This window comes from Sipha flava, unplaced genomic scaffold (assembly GCF_003268045.1).
Source record: "Sipha flava isolate LNK unplaced genomic scaffold, YSA_version1 36_pilon_pilon, whole genome shotgun sequence".
Classification (NCBI taxonomy): domain Eukaryota; kingdom Metazoa; phylum Arthropoda; class Insecta; order Hemiptera; family Aphididae; genus Sipha; species Sipha flava.
The window spans coordinates 2245596-2266845 of NW_020273076.1; the positions used below are offsets into that span (position 1 = coordinate 2245596).

The 21250-nt window shown below is 27.6% G+C and overlaps 2 protein-coding genes across 2 annotated transcripts in view; one reads left to right on the top strand and one right to left on the bottom strand.

Annotated features, from left to right (window-relative positions):
• The window catches only part of LOC112687959 (octopamine receptor), a 127669-nt gene that overhangs the window by 98829 nt on the left and 7590 nt on the right, over nt 1–21250 (top strand). The window lies entirely within an intron of this gene.
• Nucleotides 10028–20151, bottom strand: LOC112688000. Its single transcript, XM_025561009.1, has 5 exons — nt 20042–20151; nt 19051–19667; nt 18144–18513; nt 16138–18054; nt 10028–10142 (listed from the first exon to the last, which is right to left on the bottom strand). Exons 1-5 carry the CDS (start codon nt 20149–20151, stop codon nt 10028–10030), a joined length of 3129 nt encoding a protein of 1042 aa, XP_025416794.1.

The window sequence follows — 21250 nt, forward strand, 5'->3', positions numbered from 1 at the left end:
AATTATTTAACATTTTTAATTTTATTCAAATTATTTCCAATATTATAATTTTCAGATTATGGAATTAAATTATTATTATGGAATCTTAAAAAATTATTTTATCTGCTAATTCATTTTTACGAAAGGATCAGTGGTGTCTCGTGTGCTCTTGCACCTACTCAAACTCCAAAAAAATTTGAAAACATAAACCATAATAATACAACTAAATACCTGTAGTGTTATTAAGATTATTTTTCAAAATTTAAATTCAGAATAGTATGAAAATAATATAATATTTAGATTGGGTTATTCCAAAGGCCACACGAGCAGGCGGTTGTCCGCGACAGAACAATATCAGTGTGTGTGTGTTATAGCGGTGCAGTAGTGCACATTATTGCTGTGCACATTTGTACAATGTAAAAATTAAAACAAGTCAAAACACACAACACGCATTGTAATGGAATTGATGTGCACATTCATTTCTGTGCACATAACCAATTAAAATGTTTTCAGCGAATTATTTTTGACATCGCCGCGTCGGTATTGGCATTATAATTTATTTTTACTCTCATTTGTTTATTATATTCTGATTATTGACTTAAAATGTTAGTCATTATCTTAAATTCAAAACAACAATCGTATTTCTATTTACTATCGACCACCGACGTGAAAAAACAAAAAACAAAAAACTTTTAACGTTGTATGTTTAATATTTTTTATAATTTTTTCGGATGTGCTCTACTTCATTAAAAATCCACGAGCCGCCACTGGGAAAAATATAATTTTAATTCTAAAATTGTGATAATATTAAAATTACCTATTTCTTACGTATGAATCTTATTTTCCCTTTTTATACATAGCCCACCCATATTGTTGTGATACTATAAAATGTTTGTCAAATGATAATTCCTAATTCACAAGGATTTTCGAGGGAAGTTTTAACACCCTGAAGTCAATAATTTCTGAAAAAATAATTGGTTTCAGGTATTCATATTATATAACCTTAACGAATTGCAGAAGTGTGTTAGAATAACTAAATATGTATGCCAATGGTTCATTTTGCATGTCAGTTCTTTCTGGAAAATATAATTATCATTATATTTTGTGGTTTAAGGATTTTCAATTTAATGATCAACAAAATATATAGGAACACCAATTTATTAATGGAGAATAATTTATTTTAAACTATGCAATGTGCAATATCTAGTTCTTGTATTTATAACAACTTCAGTTTCTGGTAAAGCTTTTTATTTTAAAAATTGTTTTAAACCTAATTCCTTTTAGGTTAATCTTATATATCTATTAAATTACAAAAATTATAAAATAATTTTAAAAATATACAATAAATTTAAAATATTATGTTATATTTTTATGTACATTAATATATGCGGCGTTAAACTAATATTATCTTTTTTTACTACTGTTATTTTTTTGGCCAGATTATTATGAAGCTCCCATATTTTTGTTTTTGTCCTTTGAATATAGGTAACATAGTGGCCTCCTGATACAAAATTAACAATAGCTACAAGTTGGAACCTGTAAAATCAATAAAATCAATTATTTAGTCAAAAAATCATATAAATATAAATATAAATTTTAATATAAAAATACCCGGGATGCAATTTACACATGTACAAAAAATGTACGGAACGCAATTTAGTATATTTAAAATTACTTGAGACTCAATTTACATCAAAAAGGTACATTGGGACGCAACTTATAGTCACCCAGAAATATTACAAAATTCCGATTTTATCTCATAAAATATTAGTCGTACATTTTTATAGTTAAAAATGCATAAGAATTGATTTAATATTTAAGGCATGAAAATTGGATAAAAAAATGTTCTTAAGATTTTCTTTGTCATAAAAAAAAATTATAATGGAAAGTTATAAAAAATTATATTAGCTTCAACAAATGAAATGTTTTCTTCCAGCCATTTTTAATAATAAAGTTAATAAATTATTAAGATATTTAATAAAATTATGTTTCTGTTACAAAATAATGTCTCAAAAAAGAAATCAAAATTAAATTTTTGTACAAATACTGCACTCTAATTCACAGTTCATATGGTAAACACAACACTAAAGAGCTAAATGACTAAAATGAACTGTTATTAATTTATATCATACACGAGTATATTATAATTATGAGTAAAATACATACTATCGGATATATTTAAATGAAATAAAAATAATTACAATTTATATTCCATGCCATTGTTATCTAACTTATAGATGTTTAAAATAGAAATAGATAGTATGTTTGCAGTATGCCTTAGTATAAATGTAACAATGATGTTGGGATTTCCAACAATTATTGAATCAATCATATGTTCAAATAAAAATTGTGAGAAATATCCATCGGTAATTGAATGTCCTAAAGCTACATTACATATGAAACTACCAACGGTCAAATCCAAGAATTGCAGCAATTTATTAATAAACGTCTTTCCGTGGAGAAATTTGCATGTTTGCACAATAAAAACGCTTCATGAAACTGCACTGGATTTCAGAATATTGAATCGAAAATTTCGCCAGTACTTATTTTCATTGAAATTCTGTTTTGGAAAATTATGATTATCTTATTAATAACTTAAGTACTTATCGTAGGTCAACATTTTGAATATACCTAATATTTTTTCAGATGAAAACGTTGAACACAGCAATGATGCAGGATATACATTAGATTTAAAACTGTAATAATCCAAAAGGCATATTTCTTAATGAAAAGTCGTATGAATTTCGTGGAGTAACACATTTTCACAGAGGGAATAATAATAAAAGAAATTCTGTAGGCCATTACACAACATACGTGAAAAGATGTAATGAACATTGGGAGTTATTTGATAACCTAAAAAATACCAATACCTGTCAAAGAAACTACTAAAGTTTCATGTGAAATAATAATGTATACGATATAAAAACTTGTCAATAGTATTTTAATTTTTAAGTCAAATTTTTGTATGTAAATTGAATATAAATAATTACAAAAAATTTAAAAATAGAAATATGTAGTAAAAAAGGTGATTTTTCATATTTTTTAATAATTAATACTCTTTTATTATTATAAAACAAGGGAAATAATAAATAAATTGTATATATAATATGTAGTTATGCTTATTGTCATTTAAATCTATGGCACGATTTTTGAAGTGCAATATAACGTCAATGAACTTATAAGAATTGACTGCTGGTTTTCTTCCTGATATCGTTCATAATATCGTTGACGAATTATTATTTTATAGAATTATATTTCTAAAAATTTTTCAAAAGAGAAAACAAAATGAAACATTTACAAAAACACTGCCCCACTTCAAAGTTCCAAAAGTAAACACAATATTGAAGAACTCGATGATTGAAAAAAACTGTTATTAGTTTATATAATATTATATGTAATATACAAGTATATTATAAATACGAGTAAAATATATATTATCGGATATTTCTTAAAATAATAAAAATAATTACTATTTTTATCCCACGCCATTGTTATCTAACAAATATAAGTTTAAAATAGAAATAGTGTGTTTGCAATATGCCTCTGTATAAATAATAATAATACAATTATGAATATAATGATGTAAGAGATTTTAAACATACAGAATAACTAAATATAGCTCTTTATTTGGATAACAAATTTAAAATTTAAAATTTAATTAATTAATAATTAATAATTTAAAATCAAATTATTGTATTATGAAGTGTCTTTAATTGGAAAACCATGAGTCCTCTGGAAGGTTCTATTGTGTTGCTATAGACCATAATTATAATTGAAAGACGTGTCTACAACTAATAAGTCATAAGTTACATACTCGTAAGTCGTAAATCATAATTTTTAGGTAGGTAATTTTATAATATAAAAACAGTGGAAAATGTAAAAATGACCATTCAAACATTTTTAAAATAATATGATAATTTATTCTTTATATAAATAAAGGATATTATTATTTTATTTTATAAATTTTATTAAAAAAGTAAAATAACAGGTAGAAACAATGGTTTTTGGTAATTTTTTAGAACTATTCAAAAATCACAGTATTTATATAAAATCACCTTTAACCTGTACTTTACTCTGGTTAAAAATCTGAGAGTAATAATCTCATTTAGGGAAAATATTTTTATAAAATTAGTTTTAAATAAAAAAAAAAAAAATTGTTTAAAACAATGTTTAAAACTTACGAATAAAATAACAATTAAAAACTGTTTAAAACATAAAAATCATTGTTTTAAACAATTAAAACGTATTTTATATTTTTTTTTTTTAAAAAAACTGATTTTTTTACAACCCTAGCTGACAAAAGATTTTATCTACAAACGGTTATTACTTTGTTTTCTTTGAAAACGGGCCATTGAAATTCTAGGGCGTGTTAAGTGTGCTGACTTCACCGTAGGAAAATGGAATTTGCGGGTAATGAGTGAACTCGCAAATTTTGAAAATGGACTCGCAAAATATTGGTATATGTTTCAAGTTAATCCGTGAAAAAGTGTGGGCCAACTTCACGTACGTGTGTAATTTATCTAAGAAAACGATAACAAGAATAACAATAACAATAATATTAAAAAATTAGATAACAATAAACAAGACATAATTCACCTCAGCACAATAACCATAAACTGTATTTTACTTATCCAAGAATATTGTTCTGTGTATAAATTTTATATTACCTCGAGTTTCAATCATGTGTTATTATTCCAGTTAAAATTGTCGTTGATATTTTCAAACATTAATCGTTACCATTTTAATTGGACATCATAAATCTACGATGAGATATCGATGGTTCAACGGTCAAAGATAATATTTCGACTATTCTAGGATTTCAAATGATTAAATTAATATTTTTGAGGATATGTGTCTATAGAGAATTTTGGGTTATCCGTGTTGTACTATAATAAATAATTAAATAGCTATTATTCATCGACATTCTGCACACGAATTTTCGCATCCCACATATCTGTAGGTATTATCTCGGGATGGACCTTTTTGGACGATTGGCCAATAACAGATAATCAGCGGTCATTTTATTTGACGCAATTTTTATCAATTTTAATGCGGGATTATAAAAACATTCCAAACAACGTTACAGTTTACAAATTTCTCTAACAGAAATTATTTTTACTTTTTGATATTAAAGCTAATCTGTGTTAATACCTCATTGCATTTACCGTTTACTTTTATTCATGTTCAATTATTAGGAAAATATACCATGTATTAAATAATAATTAAGTGTAGAAAAGTTGACTCAGATTTTAAAATATTTTCCAATATCCTATTTTATTAACTTAATTTTCACATAATTGAATAATCATTATAAAACACAAAACTAAAAATAGAAAATACAAATTAAAAATCACAAAATAGAATAGAAATTATCGAAAGTCAAGTATAATTTTTGTTATAAAAATGTTCTAATCAATAGCTAAAATTTATGAAAACCACCTTAACTAAAATGGCATCTGATAATTTTTTTTGTCCTATCTTACCATGTTATTAATTCCATTCTGATTATTCTACTCTGTGGTATAATATATGTTAGATCTATTCTGAAGTATAAAAGTTAACGTAAACAGTTATAATTTGGTTGGAGGTATCTTAATTAATCATATTGATGAATTAGTCTTCGTTGATGGTCTTCAACATGCATGTTAAAGGCAACGCAAATTACTAAAATCTATATCCCGCTTAAATCAGTGATAGACTACATAATGTTACAATTTATATATATATAATTTTATAATTATATTAAATACATATGTACATATTTCTTTTTATTATAATCCTTCTTTTAACAAAAATAAAATGTGAACCGTCTTTAAGAAAAAAAAAATAGTCTAGATTTAATATAAGATATGATTTGCTTAATTTTTCGACATAAATCATAACTGGTGGCCACTGATTGCTTACTATGAAAATCGACGTTCATTGTTATCGATCATACGTTTTCGAAACAAAATATTTAGTTTTGTTAACTTCATAGTTTATATAGGATTCATAGGATATATATAGGATTATATAGGTTCATAGGATATATATTGGCTATTATATCTATCGATATGCAACTACTGAATATTAAATAAATCCCGAGTTTTAGTTTAAAAAAAGTGACTTTATCATAATATGCTGACCCTATATTTTCATCAGTGGTTGTTGCTATTGTTGCTATTGCATTCATACGAGTCGAGTGTTACTAAGTGAAATATTCTAGTTTCATCTCGCAAATGATTAATAACCAATAATACTATAAAATCAGTACAATTAATTTTCAATACTTGTTTAATAATAAATATTTACGAATATCGTTTTTTAAATGAAAATTTATTATTTTATCTTATATTGCAGATAGTGTTTAATCGCGTCACCGTGAAATACTTATAATAGTTTAACTCGGAGAAAACTACTTGAAATAACACGTATAAAAAATTAATATTCTTTCAATATACTAACAAACTAAATTTTTTCTAACGAGAGAAATAATATTTATTTGGAAATGAAAAAACATTAACACATTTCGAAAACAATCGATAGTAAAAAATAATAAATTTGAATTTCCTACTATCTCATTTTCTATATTATTCTCTCTCTACATGACTTTATTTTACCTTTTATCACTATGACTAGTTGAATTACACTTCATAAGTAATATTTTTCTGGTTTTTAATCTTGAATTATCAATATTAAAGTAACTTATAAATACACAATAAGTATTAAAGTATTTAAATATGTATAGGTAAATTGATATTTATAAATCTGCAATGTTTAAATATTATTTATTTTAATTAATTATGCATAAAAACCAATATGCATCGAGTATAATTAAAATCAACCAAATTTAACCGTTTACAATATATAAAAGAGGTTTCGATTTTAGAAGTGTATTTATAATAAACGTATACGCGAATTAAAATTATATTTAGTACACAATAATACACTTCAAAATATATTAAAATTTATAACTTGACATAATTTTTATTTAATCAATAAAAATAAGTACAAAAATAATATAATAATAACATTAATAGAACAATTAATAGAAGAATGGTGGTGGTCCGTTAATACCCAACACGATTTATTAGAAGTTTTCTGGAATGATATAAAAATAGTATATGATGTATAATAATATATAATATATTATATAATAATAAATTATTTAGTAATAAATTGTTGTTAATTTGTTATTATTTTATGGTAGGTAGCTTATTTTACGGTAGGTAGCATACTACACCAACGAATTAGCGGTAGGTAGCATATTAGACGAGTACCCATTAATATGTATATTATATTTTAATAAATTATTTGAAATTAAAAACTATTTATTTTGATACGAAAATACAAAGAAATTCACATTTTTCAGAAACTATGACACCAGCTTTCGAAATGAACATGTTAAACAAAATTAAAACTCTTCCGCTTAAACTAGTTAAATTTTCAAATGATTTGGTTTAAAAGAGAAAATTATTTAACGTTTGGATAGTCTTGAATTAAGCAATTTTGGCAATAAAACCATTGATTTTAAAACTTTAAAGAGTTTATATCTTTAAAATTTACATAACTTATAATATCATAAAAATATGTAAACATTTAATAATTAATGATATATTCACACGTGTGCTTAAATGCACGTGAAACTCTAATGGTAATAATCATTATACATGTATCAAAACTATACAAAATTACACGAATTACCCGTTAAATTGCATACACGTGTTATATGGGCTACAAGTATATACTATAAATGTATTAAGTACTGACATGTGACTGATTACATTTTGGTCACATTGACATGTGACCAAATTCTTATAATCAAATAAATCCTTCGACAAAATGTCATTTTGGACCTATAACTATACAATATTTAAATAAAAAATAAAAATAAAGAAATAAAGAAATAAAACGACAAAGAGGTACAAATTAAAATATATCCATTAACAATAAACATATAATACTCAATATTAATCTATTTATATTGAACTTAAACACAATGATAAGAAATATAGAAATTAATGAAGACAATAGGTACCTATTTAATTTAAAATACGTATACAAAGTAACCTATATTATGAAATAATTAATTTTCATAACTATAAATAAATATAATTATTTGTGTAAGTTAAATTAGATTATGCTCATACAATAAACAATACGATCGCCTTATATTATGTCATTCAATTTATAAAAGTATTGTGAAAAAATATCATTACTCATTTTTGTCGTTTGGTGATGATATTAGTTAAGGTTTATTTAAAAAAATATATTTTGTACACTTTCAGCTTTTGTTCTCGCACAAACATTAAATAAGGTTACGTATATACAATTCAATCATATTAATGAGTGAAAACTTACTGATCACATTTTTTTTTTTAAACAGAATTAACTTAATCATTTTTGATTTAATTAATTAAATTATGCAAAGGTGTATGCAAGACACATACTATTTATTGTATTCAAATTTATTATATTAAGTATAAAAAAATGATATCGTAAAATACACGTTCAAACGAATAAAACTCAATGCCAATATTGTAATATCATTGCCACTTTTAACACTTAATAAAATATGATGTTATTATAGTTAGGAATGAAGTCGGTCATCGTTTCCGCCAAAAATGTAATTTTCGTTTCTGCCAGTATCGTTTCCGCCAAAACGAAAATAGTACGATTTTCATTTCCGCCAAATCTATATCGACCTATATTATTGAGATGGAGTCTGAGAACCTCTGTCTATATACAGTGCTATCGATCATCGATGTATCTCAGGATTCGAGATAAATCATTTGATATACTGAAGATATAACTGATTTCACGTGTAATAATTCCTACCTATTATAAATATATATATATATATCGATATTATCTATACCATGTTAAATTTTTAAAAATTTCAACTTCGATTTTTCAAAACAGCGTATACATTCAAATTAATAGTGGTAATTTAGGTATAAAAAAACCTGAAAGATTTAATAGAAAAAATGCGATAGATTAATACAAAAATAAAAATATTTAAAGATGGCATTTTTAAAAATGCTATGCAACAATTATTCAAATTAATCTATATAATTGTCAGAAATATTTTACTGTTTATGTATATAAATTAAAACCAATTAAATTTAATTCAAATTCGAATTTTTTAACTCTCATTTGATAATTAGGTCAAACAATTATTTGAGGGTCAATGAGAACGGTCTCCTCGTGGTACTTACTGGTTAGCTATAAATGGTTCTCAAACTCTAATTTACATAATTATGTAGAAATAGACTTGGCGGAAATGAAAATCCAACCTTTTTCGTTTTGGCGGAATTAATACTTGGTGGAAACTAAAATCAAGTTTCTTGATAGGAACAACTGATGCCCAGGAATAAATCGTAATTTAATTTTCGTTATATTTAATATAAATAACTCATTAAAATTAATTTTTTATTGAGACGAGAAATAATTTAATTACATCTCTGATAAAGGTACGAATGTTCTGAAATTCGGGACACACTATTGGGTCGTTCTGTCCTTTGATCATGTCTATATCCATGTTTTCCATATCATATTGTATATATTATATATAAGTTGCTTTATTAAAAATTGATATTTTAATTATCAAAGTCAGCTGCAATGTTCAATAGCTCTAATACATTTTTTTTTTTTAAAAAAATGAACAAATTTAAGAAATTATTGGTAAGATAATAAAAAAAAAAATATAATGAACTATGAAATTAAGTATTTTTAATAAGCGAAATTTGAATTCTTAATTTATTAATTATGACATTTTTCATAAAACTATATTCTTAATTCCTGTGTAATAAACATAATTTGTTGATATCTAAAAATCTAATTTCGTAACAACTTACACTATTTAATATAATTCTTCCGTGTCCCTTCTTAACATTTTCCACTCATTCTTGAAGTACTACTACTGTAAATAAACAATACTCTGTTAACTTCTCAGTCGCAAACTCACGGTATTAATAAAAACAGTATATTTAAATGAATAATTAAAATACATTTATTATGACAAACAAAATATAAATTAAACGCCACACTGGCTGTCCATACGCACACCTTACATACTGTACAGGTTGCCGAACAATGCCTCTACCCAACCAGTTCGCCAAGCACCGTACCCGGATGGGACGACCACCGCGCTAGCTGGTGGAGAGTTAACAATTCCATTTATCCTTTTATTTAAGAATAAAAGAATGAAATAAATATTATTTTTTAATAATTTCACAGTCAAAATATTTGTGTAAAAATGAATGAAATAATATGTAGATATCAGTGTTGGACTGATTAATTTAAAAAATGAATAATTTACTTTACTCGTTACCCATTATTTAAATGTAATGAAGTTACTTTACTTTTCAAAAATAAAGTATCTTACTTAATAACAAGTTAAAATTGAAAACATACATTTATCAATATATAATTTTACCTATATATCTTAAATATATTATGGAACCAAAATGTTTTTGTTGAAAAATATGTTGGATTATAGACATATTTATAGCACATGATATCAGAAAAAATACTCATATAAAATAGTTCCCATTACATTTTGGTTACACGGTAAAAATTCTAATGAAATTAAGTAGTGCATTATCATAAAAGTAACGCGTTACTTTCCGTTACGTTACTACTCAATACTGGTAAATAGTATAATTTAATATAAAAGTAATACAATTAATAAAAATGATAAACTACAATTGTAATAGGTATTCATGCATTGATTTTTTTTTCGTAAGCCATCGTTCAGAAAAATGAAATAAAAAGTGGATAATTTGGTAATAAATATTCTTCAGAAGTACACATTTAAATTTTTTATTTTGGATATATTTTTTTAACAATTAAATTTTCTAATGTAATTGTTTTTTTGCACTATTCTGTTGAAAATATAGTGAATGTGCTACAAGTTACAAAATATAAAAAGCTTTAAAATGAAAAAGTTATTACTAAATATACTGGTACAATATTTGTTCATTTTTTCATTATTTAAAGATATAAGATATAAGTTATACTAATAAATTTTAGGTTGAAATATTTTAAAATAAACATCAACTTTAGATGAAAGGTTTCAAAATGAAATTCAAATGAAAAGTCCAATTTACCTATGCTCCGAATGTATCAAATTAAAATATTATAAGCTTTGTTTTTAACTTTTTTTCTGTATTTTTTAAAATTTGAAAGTCATCTTATAAACATCGTATATTTCCATTTCAGTTTTCTGCTAATAAAACTTTTTTTAACGCAAATATATGTTTACATTCAAATTTAAGCCATCGGATTAACACTGACGCTATGGAATAATAAAAATTATTGAACAATAACCATATAATTTTGCAGTATATATTCTATTTCAAAATTCTTATATAAAAGGATAAATCCGATTACAATGATTCTGAATTCTTTTCCTTTCTTGTCCCCATTTTATATACATATATGCGTATATGTAAATCCTTTTTTAAATAAAAAAAAGTAAGTGTTTTCATAATAAATTTTTATTCCTTTTCTGAAAATGTAAAAATTTTACCAAATAGGAATGCTATAAAAATACATCACAGAAGTAAATAGCTATTTTCAATTAATTTAATTGCATATTTTTTTACAATAAAGGCACTTAATCACGGAGCTCAATAATCCTGGAGATTTTAAATTATTAAAATATATTTATTTTATTATGATCCTTCGGTATATTTTAATCGTTGTTTGTGTGTTTAGTTTATACAATTTTAAACACAATTTCTACAAAAAATTATCACGTGTAAGCAACTAGAATTCAAATTAATAATTAAAATTTATCACAAAATGATAAAAGAATAAAAAGTTTAATTGTTCAATAAATTTGAGTTTCTATCAAGCAGTGAATATTTAAAATTTAATTATATTATAATAAAATACATATTTTAATTTTAAAACCATAAAATTTAATTTAAAGAATTTTCGATATATTCTAAATGTAAAAAAATATAATTTTTTTTTGTTTGAAGTTTTAACAGGAATTTAATATTTTAGTTATGACAAAATATAAATATATACCTTTTTTTTTCGTATTAATAAATGCATTTAACATGCATTTAAACAGAAAATTATTCACATAATATGTAAATAATTAATAAAAAAAAAATATAAGTATTTTGATCTTTTGATGAACCTCAGTCTGAAGCCGAAAGTGAATTTATTATACAATATTTACTAAGGTAAGGCTTAATATTGACCTTTTCGATAAGTAAACTTACTTATTTTATAGTAAGATGAGGCTAGTGACGATGCCTAATCATCGCATTTTAGTACAAATCAAAATAAACAAATTTTAGCAATAGTTTAGAATTGTTTCGACAAATATTTTTATTGAACCAATTAAAATCGAAAAGTTATGATTAATACATTTTTACAAAACCCCTATGCAATAAAAAAGTTTACATAGATATAGTAGACGAACTTCGACGTCTTACACCGCGCAATACTATAATTTTGATTGCAATGATACACTTCCCGGTGGAAATACTACTTACCCTCTCCTCATGACCTTACAATGTACTTTCGGAAGAAAAGCGTCAATATAATTGGGCACAAAGTTTTATCTAGTAGACATATTACAATATTTTCCATTCGAAATTATAGTCACGTATTATGTGCATCATGTAACTCTTGATATAAGAAAAAGTCACGTAACCTAAGCATAATTAAGTTACCTGACTTTTAAGTTTATATATTGTTGAATATATTATTTAATTTTATCAAGTCACGGTGGATTCTCCAATTCATTAAAATAGTTTTAAATGAACATAAAACCATCCAAAACTAACATTTTTTTTTCTTACAAAAATTTCAATACTAACTGTGGCGCACAACCTATGGCAAAATTAAATCCTAACGATTACTTGAGATGGTCGACAATAATTTAACACCAAATTAAAAAGTTATATATTAAGTACATTATATAACATTATATTTAGATTTTATGAAACTATAATTTTGTATTATTTTTTTTTTTTTTTTATGATTTGGATTAATTTAATTAAATAAATATTAAAATTGTATTGTTTTACAATATATTGTTAGTAGGAATAAGAGTCATCGAAATAAATTCATTTGAGAATCCTAGATCAAGAAAATGTTGCACACCATTGCCTTAGAACATTTCTTAGACAGCGTGTCTAGAGACGCGTGACCAACGGCTTACGCAAGTTCTAAATTTGAAAGCGTTGGTACAACTTTTGCTATTTTCTACTTTGATATGCACCTGATTCCCTAGACCACTCCTTGGTGATAACCGTCCCAGAGGCAATCAAGACGCTGCCGAGTACTCGTAAATTGTATTATTATTACTATATAAAATAAATATTAAAATGTCTTCGAATATTGTGAAAATTTGATTTTAAATCGTTTCCGATTAAATTTAAAACATAATTAAATTAATACCAACTCAATCTGAAAAATTCTCTGAATTTTTTTTCATATCTACGAAAATTCTTCTCAACCAATGTACTAAAAAATCCCTCGTATTTTCTGATTAAAAACATATCGTTCATTATTTTTGCTGTAACATATTCGTTATATTCTTCTAATTGAAGGTTTATCAACATTTTTTCTCTTCTACTGATGCATCATTACAATTATATAATAATAATCTATGAACGAAAATTTATAACAATTACAACAAATATAATTGTAATCAAACACTTGTGATCAACAGTAAAACGACGTATTGACTTGAATATCTAAAATAAACATAATATGTTCCATAAAATACATATTATGTACTTCGTGTCTATTGCGATGCGTTTTGTAGTTTTACAGAATTCTCTATCAGCCGTGCGTTTTAAGACGCATTCTAAGGAATTACACCTTAGTTATTATAATTGAACAAATCCAGTTGCGATTAAAAATGTTTTCTTCTATTTTTTTACTTGATTACTAATTTTGAGGAATTAAGTGACAGTTTCGTTACACGCAAAACTCTAAATCGTTTAGTAATTGTAATTGTCGTTATCAATGAACCCTTAACATATAATTGTTAGGAATAACGCTCAGTGCAAGAGTTCCTTACATTATTTTATAAATGAACCAAAATTAAGTCTAACCAATTTTCTGAAGCGATAAAATAACATCACATGTTATATCGTGTATTTCTGAAGTCATGCTTCTTTATTTTATTCAAATATTGCAATATATTTTTTATAATTTCTCGATAATAACGTACAAACGTTAACGTGTGATTTTTTTGTTATGCTGAATCTTCTGTCAAACGAAACGTTATCTGTTATACTAAGGTTTATTATTTGTCGGAAAGCGACATGGCAATGTTTTCCCTTAAGGTCGCTCCACACTATGTATGTTTCGCGTTTCGCATTTCATGTTTTCACGTTTTCGTTGAATTTCGTGAATAGTGTATAGCTTTTTCACGAAAATGTTTTCGTAAAATGGTTTCGTAGTGTTTCGCGAACGAGGCGGTAAAATTGACGAAATCAAAGGACACGAAAATATTTTTCGTACTTTTCGTACTAACCACTATGAAACACGAAACGCGAAACGCGAAACATGCATAGTGTGTATACCTTTTCTACGAAACACTACGAAACGCTACGAATCACTATGAAACGCGAAACTCAAAACTCAAAACGCGAAACATGCATAGTGTGGAGCGACCTTTAGGATAAACAATATTAGTGCAATGCGATTATTAAATTGTATTCACAAAATACGTTTATTCCATCAATTCACTTGGATAAATTGTAAAGCGATTTAATAGACTATCGAAATCCGTTCGTCATTCATATTATGTCAATTTAAAAAACCCTCTCAAAATGTAATTCTTTAACACACGCCTTACTTGCCTAATTTAATCGAACTGTTTTATGTTAAATATTCGTTTCGAATTCTTTAGTAAATCTGCAGTACGTGTGGTCGTCTGGAAATGCCACTATAAAATCTGATTTATCGATTTCGGAGTTTTCTTTTTCTATGTGTACGTCGTTAATGAAAAAGTCTTATTGATGGTATTTTTAAACGTCGTATAATTCATCTTATAACATATAATACAATAATACAACATTGATCATCATATTATTATTACCGTTATTCCGTTATCCAAATTGAACTTTGTGTGAGAATAAATTGTATCAATGAATGCAATTTCTATTTAGCACCAGAGTTTGCACAACGGAAATTGATCTTCCACATGAAATAATTGTTTCCGTTTCATTGTAATGTTTAAAACAATTTCGCGTCTTCAAGTCTCATCGAAGCCTAATCCGATACATTTCGTATCTTACCCAATTATATTTCAATAAAATTTTTTAATCTGGCTATAATTGTTTTTGTTTTTTATTTTAAATGTGTATACACAATATCGATTAATCCACAGTTTAACATTTAATCAAAATTTAAAAACTTCCAAAAATGGTAAGTTACTCCTCCATAATAGGTTACTGTACAAAACACGAGGTCTATATATTATAATTTTACTATGCGACTAATTTATCATGTAACTGTGTATATGTGCACTCCTCACGTGGGTCTATCTGGTAGGACTTAAGTGATTTCACCGCGTCTGAGTTATTCTTAATTTATATTTTTACATTTGGTGTACTGAAAATGTCTGCACTAGTATTTTCAAAGTAAGAAAATAAGCTTTCGTACTTGAGCTTTGGTGGTCCTTATGTCAAAACTAATCCATTAGGATTCACTGCACAAATCTACAATCATACAACCGCATTCATTAGTATTAATCGTAATGGATATATGTATAATAATATTATACATATTATGTATACCATGTTTATAGACACTCACACAGGTGTCAAATGCTTCGTATAATATTATACCTGTAATGAATTACAAACTTCTCTAGCTAAGTACCCTAAGACATATTATCATTGTTATGTATTTTTTTTTTTTTATTCATGGTACAGCATCAACTACTAAGGTTATTAGCTTGCAACAAAAATTGGTAATTAGTACATAATAGAGTATAGTTATACAATAAATTCTTAAATTAAATTATACATATCAATTTGTTTTAAAAATATGATTGTTTTTTTGGTGTTGTCATGGATAGGGCTGAGGGCTTCAAAAAGGTTGTCGGGCAATTTTAGACTTTTTCTGGTATCTATATGGATACGGCAGTGGATAAGGAGGTGCTTGACTGTGAGAGGTTCTCTGCAGGTTAGGCACATTGCTGGTTCTTCTCTGTGCATAAGATGTCCATGGGACATCTTTGAGTGACCTATACGTAATCTATTGATAGCAACTTCATCTTTGCGATTTGATGTATGAGGTTTAGGCCAGTATTCGGTAGTGTTTTTTATTTTTCTCAGTTTGTTACTGGGTGTACGACGCCATTCAGATTCCCATAAATCGGTACAATAGGTGTTGACATACCTATGGATGTCGATGAGTGAGGAGTACGTGCGTATTTCGGTCAGAGGGTTATTTACTGCTTCACGAGCTACTTTGTCAGCTTTCTCGTTGCCATCAATTCCACAATGGCCAGGTGTCCATATGAACCGTATGTTCTTGTTGGCTTTTTCAATGATGTTGCTTATTATGATTGCTAGGATGCTTGAGTGTAAATTATATTTCAGATTGTTTAGGGCGCTGAGCGAATCTGTACAAATGTTAATGGTGGAATCGGGTAGTTGAATGGCTAGGTGGACTCCTTCCAGGAGTGCAAAATATTCCGCCGTATATATACTGTTATGGTCTGGTAATTTGTACGATATGGATTGCTCTCCGTTTATGATAGCGATCGCAACACCTGAGTTTATTTTGGAGGCATCTGTATAGATTTGTGATTTAGATGGAAAAGAGTCCATGATTTCATTGAATAAATTTTTATATATAACATTTAACGTTTCTTTTTTACTATGGTCCGCTAGACTGGTGTTCACAAGAAATGTTGGAACCCTCCAAGGAGGTACCACACTGCATTCTCGTTTGATAATTAAATTTGGATCAATATTGTTGTGTGAAATTTCATATAACATCCTTAAATCCAGTGGTTTTTTTAGATTGAGATTGGAACAAAATGTATTTGCAAAACGATTTTGTGTTAAAAATGGTAATGTTGAGTTTTTTGGGGAGGATAGGATGCGAGAAATATAATTTAGAGCTAATTTGATTCTACGAACGTGAAGGGGTGGTTCTCCAGAGATAGATAATATACTTGGAATAGGGCTGCTTCGAAATGCTCCAGCTGCAACTCTTAGACCGCTGTTGTGAATTATATCAATTGTTTTAAGAATATTGGGGTTTGCATTGGTATAGCAGATGGATCCATAGTCTAATTTGGACCTAACGAGAGATCTATATAATTTGATTAATATATTAATTTCAGCTCCCCATTCAGCGTGGCTCGACGTTTTTATGATATTGATACTTTTGGTTGTAGTTGTTTTGGTCTTACTTATATGAGGTTTCCAAGTAAGCTTGCTATCAAAAATCAAACCTAGAATTTTTATGTTGTTTACAAAGGGTAAGGGTGTATTTCCCAAAAATAACTTTGGTTTTGAACTTTGTTTCTTTTTGGTAAACATTATACATTTGGTTTTTTCTGGTGAGAAAATAAAACCTGAGTGAAAGCACCACTTGGACAGATCATTTAGGCAATCTTGGAGTTGACGTGTCATTGATTTAATGTTTTTTCCTTTGAGATAAATATGTGTGTCATCGGCAAACATAATTAATTTGACAGGATGTGAAATTTCATCAGGTAGGTTGTTGATTGCAGCTTGAAAAAGTAGAATGCTCAGGGGGGAACCTTGTGGGACTCCGTTCTTGAGATCAAATTTATCTGACATGTGTTCATTAATTCTTACTTGGAAAGAACGTTCTTTAAGAAAACTTGTTATAAATTGTAACATTTGCCCATTAATGTACCAATTCCTCAGTATATTTAAGACTCTATGTCGCCAGACTGTGTCATAAGCTTTCTGAAGGTCTAGACTAATAATAATCATGGTTTGTTTGTTGGCATAAGATTCTAGTATTTCTGTTTCAATTTTAACATAGCAATCAGAAGTGGAATGCGATTTCCTAAATCCGTGCTGGTTTGGAGATAACAAATTGAATCTTTGTACATACCAATTAAGCCTGTTAAAAATTATTTTTTCAAGTGTTTTGCTCAGGTTACATAAGACAGAAATAGAACGATATCCTGAAGGTTTATGTTTGTCTTGCACTTTCTTAGGAATAGGGGTAATGCATTTTTTATAGCATTTTTCCATAACGATGGTATAATACCGGACGACCAAACATTGTTATACAATTCAAGGAGTAGGATTTTATCTTTAATGGAGATGTTCTGGAAAAATAAAAACTGTATGTTGTCTGGTCCACAACTGTTACTTATTTTTCCTTCAAGACTAGAGTTAAGTTCTGACATTGTGATAGGATCGTTAAGAATTGAACCTTGACTTGTTGTTGTTGTGGGGCTCGGTAAGGTAATCAATTCTTTCGTTTCTTTAAATTTCAAAAAGTCTGGATTCAAACTAGTGTTACTACTGTTAGAGTAAAAAAACTGTCCTATTTGGTTGGTTATCTCTTTAGGATCTGTAAAAATGGTTTACCCTACCAACAGTGTTTTAATTTGTGTAAAAGGGACTCCTTTTAATGTTTTAATTTTATTCCACGTTATGGTTGGGGAAATATGACTGTTTAAACTAGATGTAAAATTTATTCATGACTTTTTTTTTTCACTTTTTATAAGGTATCTGACTAGCGCTTTGTTTTTTTTAAATTGTATAAAATCTTGTAGGTCTCAAGTTCGTTTGTATCTGTTAAAGGCAGTCTTTTTTTTCCGTATAGCTTGTTTAATTGTTTTATTCTACCAAGGGACTGGAGGTCTCTTTCCAGAGCAACTAGTTAATTCGAAAACGCCAGAGGCTGTATTTATAATGAGGTCGGTGAACAGTTTTATCTAATCTTCTACATTATTAGTATAAGTCCAAGAAGTTGAATCAATATTTTTATCAATTTCCGTTTAATATAAATTCCAGTCGACATTTTTTAATTTCCATTTTTGTTTTCTTGTATAATGATTATGGGAGTTTGTGTGATTTAGCGTCATAATGATAGGAAAGTGGTCACTGCTTGATAATTCTGGTATGACATCCCAATATATGTAGGGAGTGATTGTAGCTGATGAGAATGAAAGGTCGATGATTGTAAAGTGTCCCGTGCTTACGCTAACTCTTGTAGCTTGGCCACTGTTAAGTATATTGAGGTCATTGTTGCTGTATAGTGTTTGCTCGATTTTTGATCCTCGTGAGTCTAGAGTGGAGCAGCCCCACAAAGGACTGTGGCTGTTGAAGTCTCCTAAGATAATATAAGGGGAGGGGAGTTGATTAATAATGTTTTGAATATCGGATTGCTCAAAATTTTGATAGTTTGGTAGATATAAATTGCAGATTGTTATTGAATTTTTGATTAAAACATTTACTGCGATCACTTCTAGATTGGTATTAATGATAATTTCTTCGGAGTGATAATTTGAATTTACATAGATTGCTACACCACCACTGACTCTGCCAGCATTGGTTCTATTTTTGTAGTATGTTGTGTAATTGTTTAGGGAGCAGACCTTGTCGTTGATAAAATTAGTTTCTTGTAGACATATTGAGATTGGACAGTATTTGTTTAATAGTAAATTGATTTCGTCTAATTTGGAGTAGAATCCATTTGGATTCCATTGAAGTATTTTAAGACTGTTATTAATTATCATGATAGGTTTGATATTTAGTTTATTTGGTATGTAGTAGGTGAATGGATAACGAACAAGCTAGTAGGTTTCGTCATCATTGCTGTCAGCATAGAAAGTCTGACTAGAATTTAGGTTTCGAAATTTTTCGAGTGCTTTTGATAATCTGGTTAGACGGTTTTTAATACTTTTAATTGTTACGACAGGGTAGATGTTTGTAATGATTTGGATTATATTTTCTGAACTGCTATTGTGCTCCATACATAAACTCTCGAGATCAGTGCAACCTTGCGAGTTTTCGAAGAAATCTTTAAACTGATTGAGTGATAAGGACATTTGAGGGTTGGAGTTGAACAGATCTTTGGTTGGATTTAACCCTACATCGATATTTGAATAGAAGCTATCATTTGAACTGGTGCTGGTTCTAACTTTCGGTTTTTTGTGTACATTTCCATTAGGGTTTTTCCTTCAGGTGCGTTGGGAAGCTTCATTGTTAAAGACGGGTTGAATGAGTGCGAAGATTTTGGAGATGGTGGTTGAAACGTGGTTGACAGGGCAGGACGTTTAACTGGGTTTGGAGAAGTTACGAGTACTTAGACAATTTTTTTGGATGACGATTTGAATTTTTCGGCTAGCGAGTGTTTTTTGGGTTGATCAATAGTGGTTAGATCACCATAATCATTTGCTTGGTTTGGTGTTAAAGGAACGTTATTTTGAGCATTAACACTAGCAGGTGGCGAGAGAGATACATTTTTTTCTACATTTGGGGTTGGTGATAGTTCATCATTGGTTTCTTCCATGTTGGTTTCGGTCATATCGATGATATTGAATTGTTCAGGTATATTTTTACATTGGCTTGAAAAATGACCGGTTTTATGACATTGATTACAAATTACAGTGTCATCGATAATAAATATTCTAAAGGTAGTGTTTTCTAATGTTACTGTGATTGAATTAGGTAGTTTGGATACACTGTCTTGATTAATGTATACTTGTCTTCTGAAACTAAGTATATGCGCGAATTGTTCTGTTGCAAAACCAACTTTCATATTAGAGATATGGAAAGTGGTTTTAATTCCTATTTCATGGAGAGCGTTTAGTATAAGGTGATTTGGAATAGTAGGGTAAACATTGGATAGAATAATTCTTTTGGACGCATTTATAAGTCTACGGATGGGGATTTCTGTATCATTGACATGAACTGAAGGGTGAGTTCTGAGTAGATTTTCCATGATGGCTTGACTATTGAAGAATATGTAGAATCGATTATTTGAAAAGCGTGATACAAATTGAATATTTTCTGCGGGTATAATTTTACTAATTGCGATAACGTATTCGATTTGTTTGATGTTGTTAATAGAGTTAAAAACGATTACTTGGTTCATTTTTGGTAATGTAACATTGGAGGCTATATCGGCAAATGTTGCAGTATTACGTATATGTTGGAAAGCACTGTTTATGTTGTTCATATCGTCAGATATGATGGTTATGGTAGTGGGCTTATCGCCCATCGTAATAGGTTTGGGATATCTATTTAATTGGTGTAATTAAGGCAATAATTATAATCATATTACCTGCAACGCTGAGTTT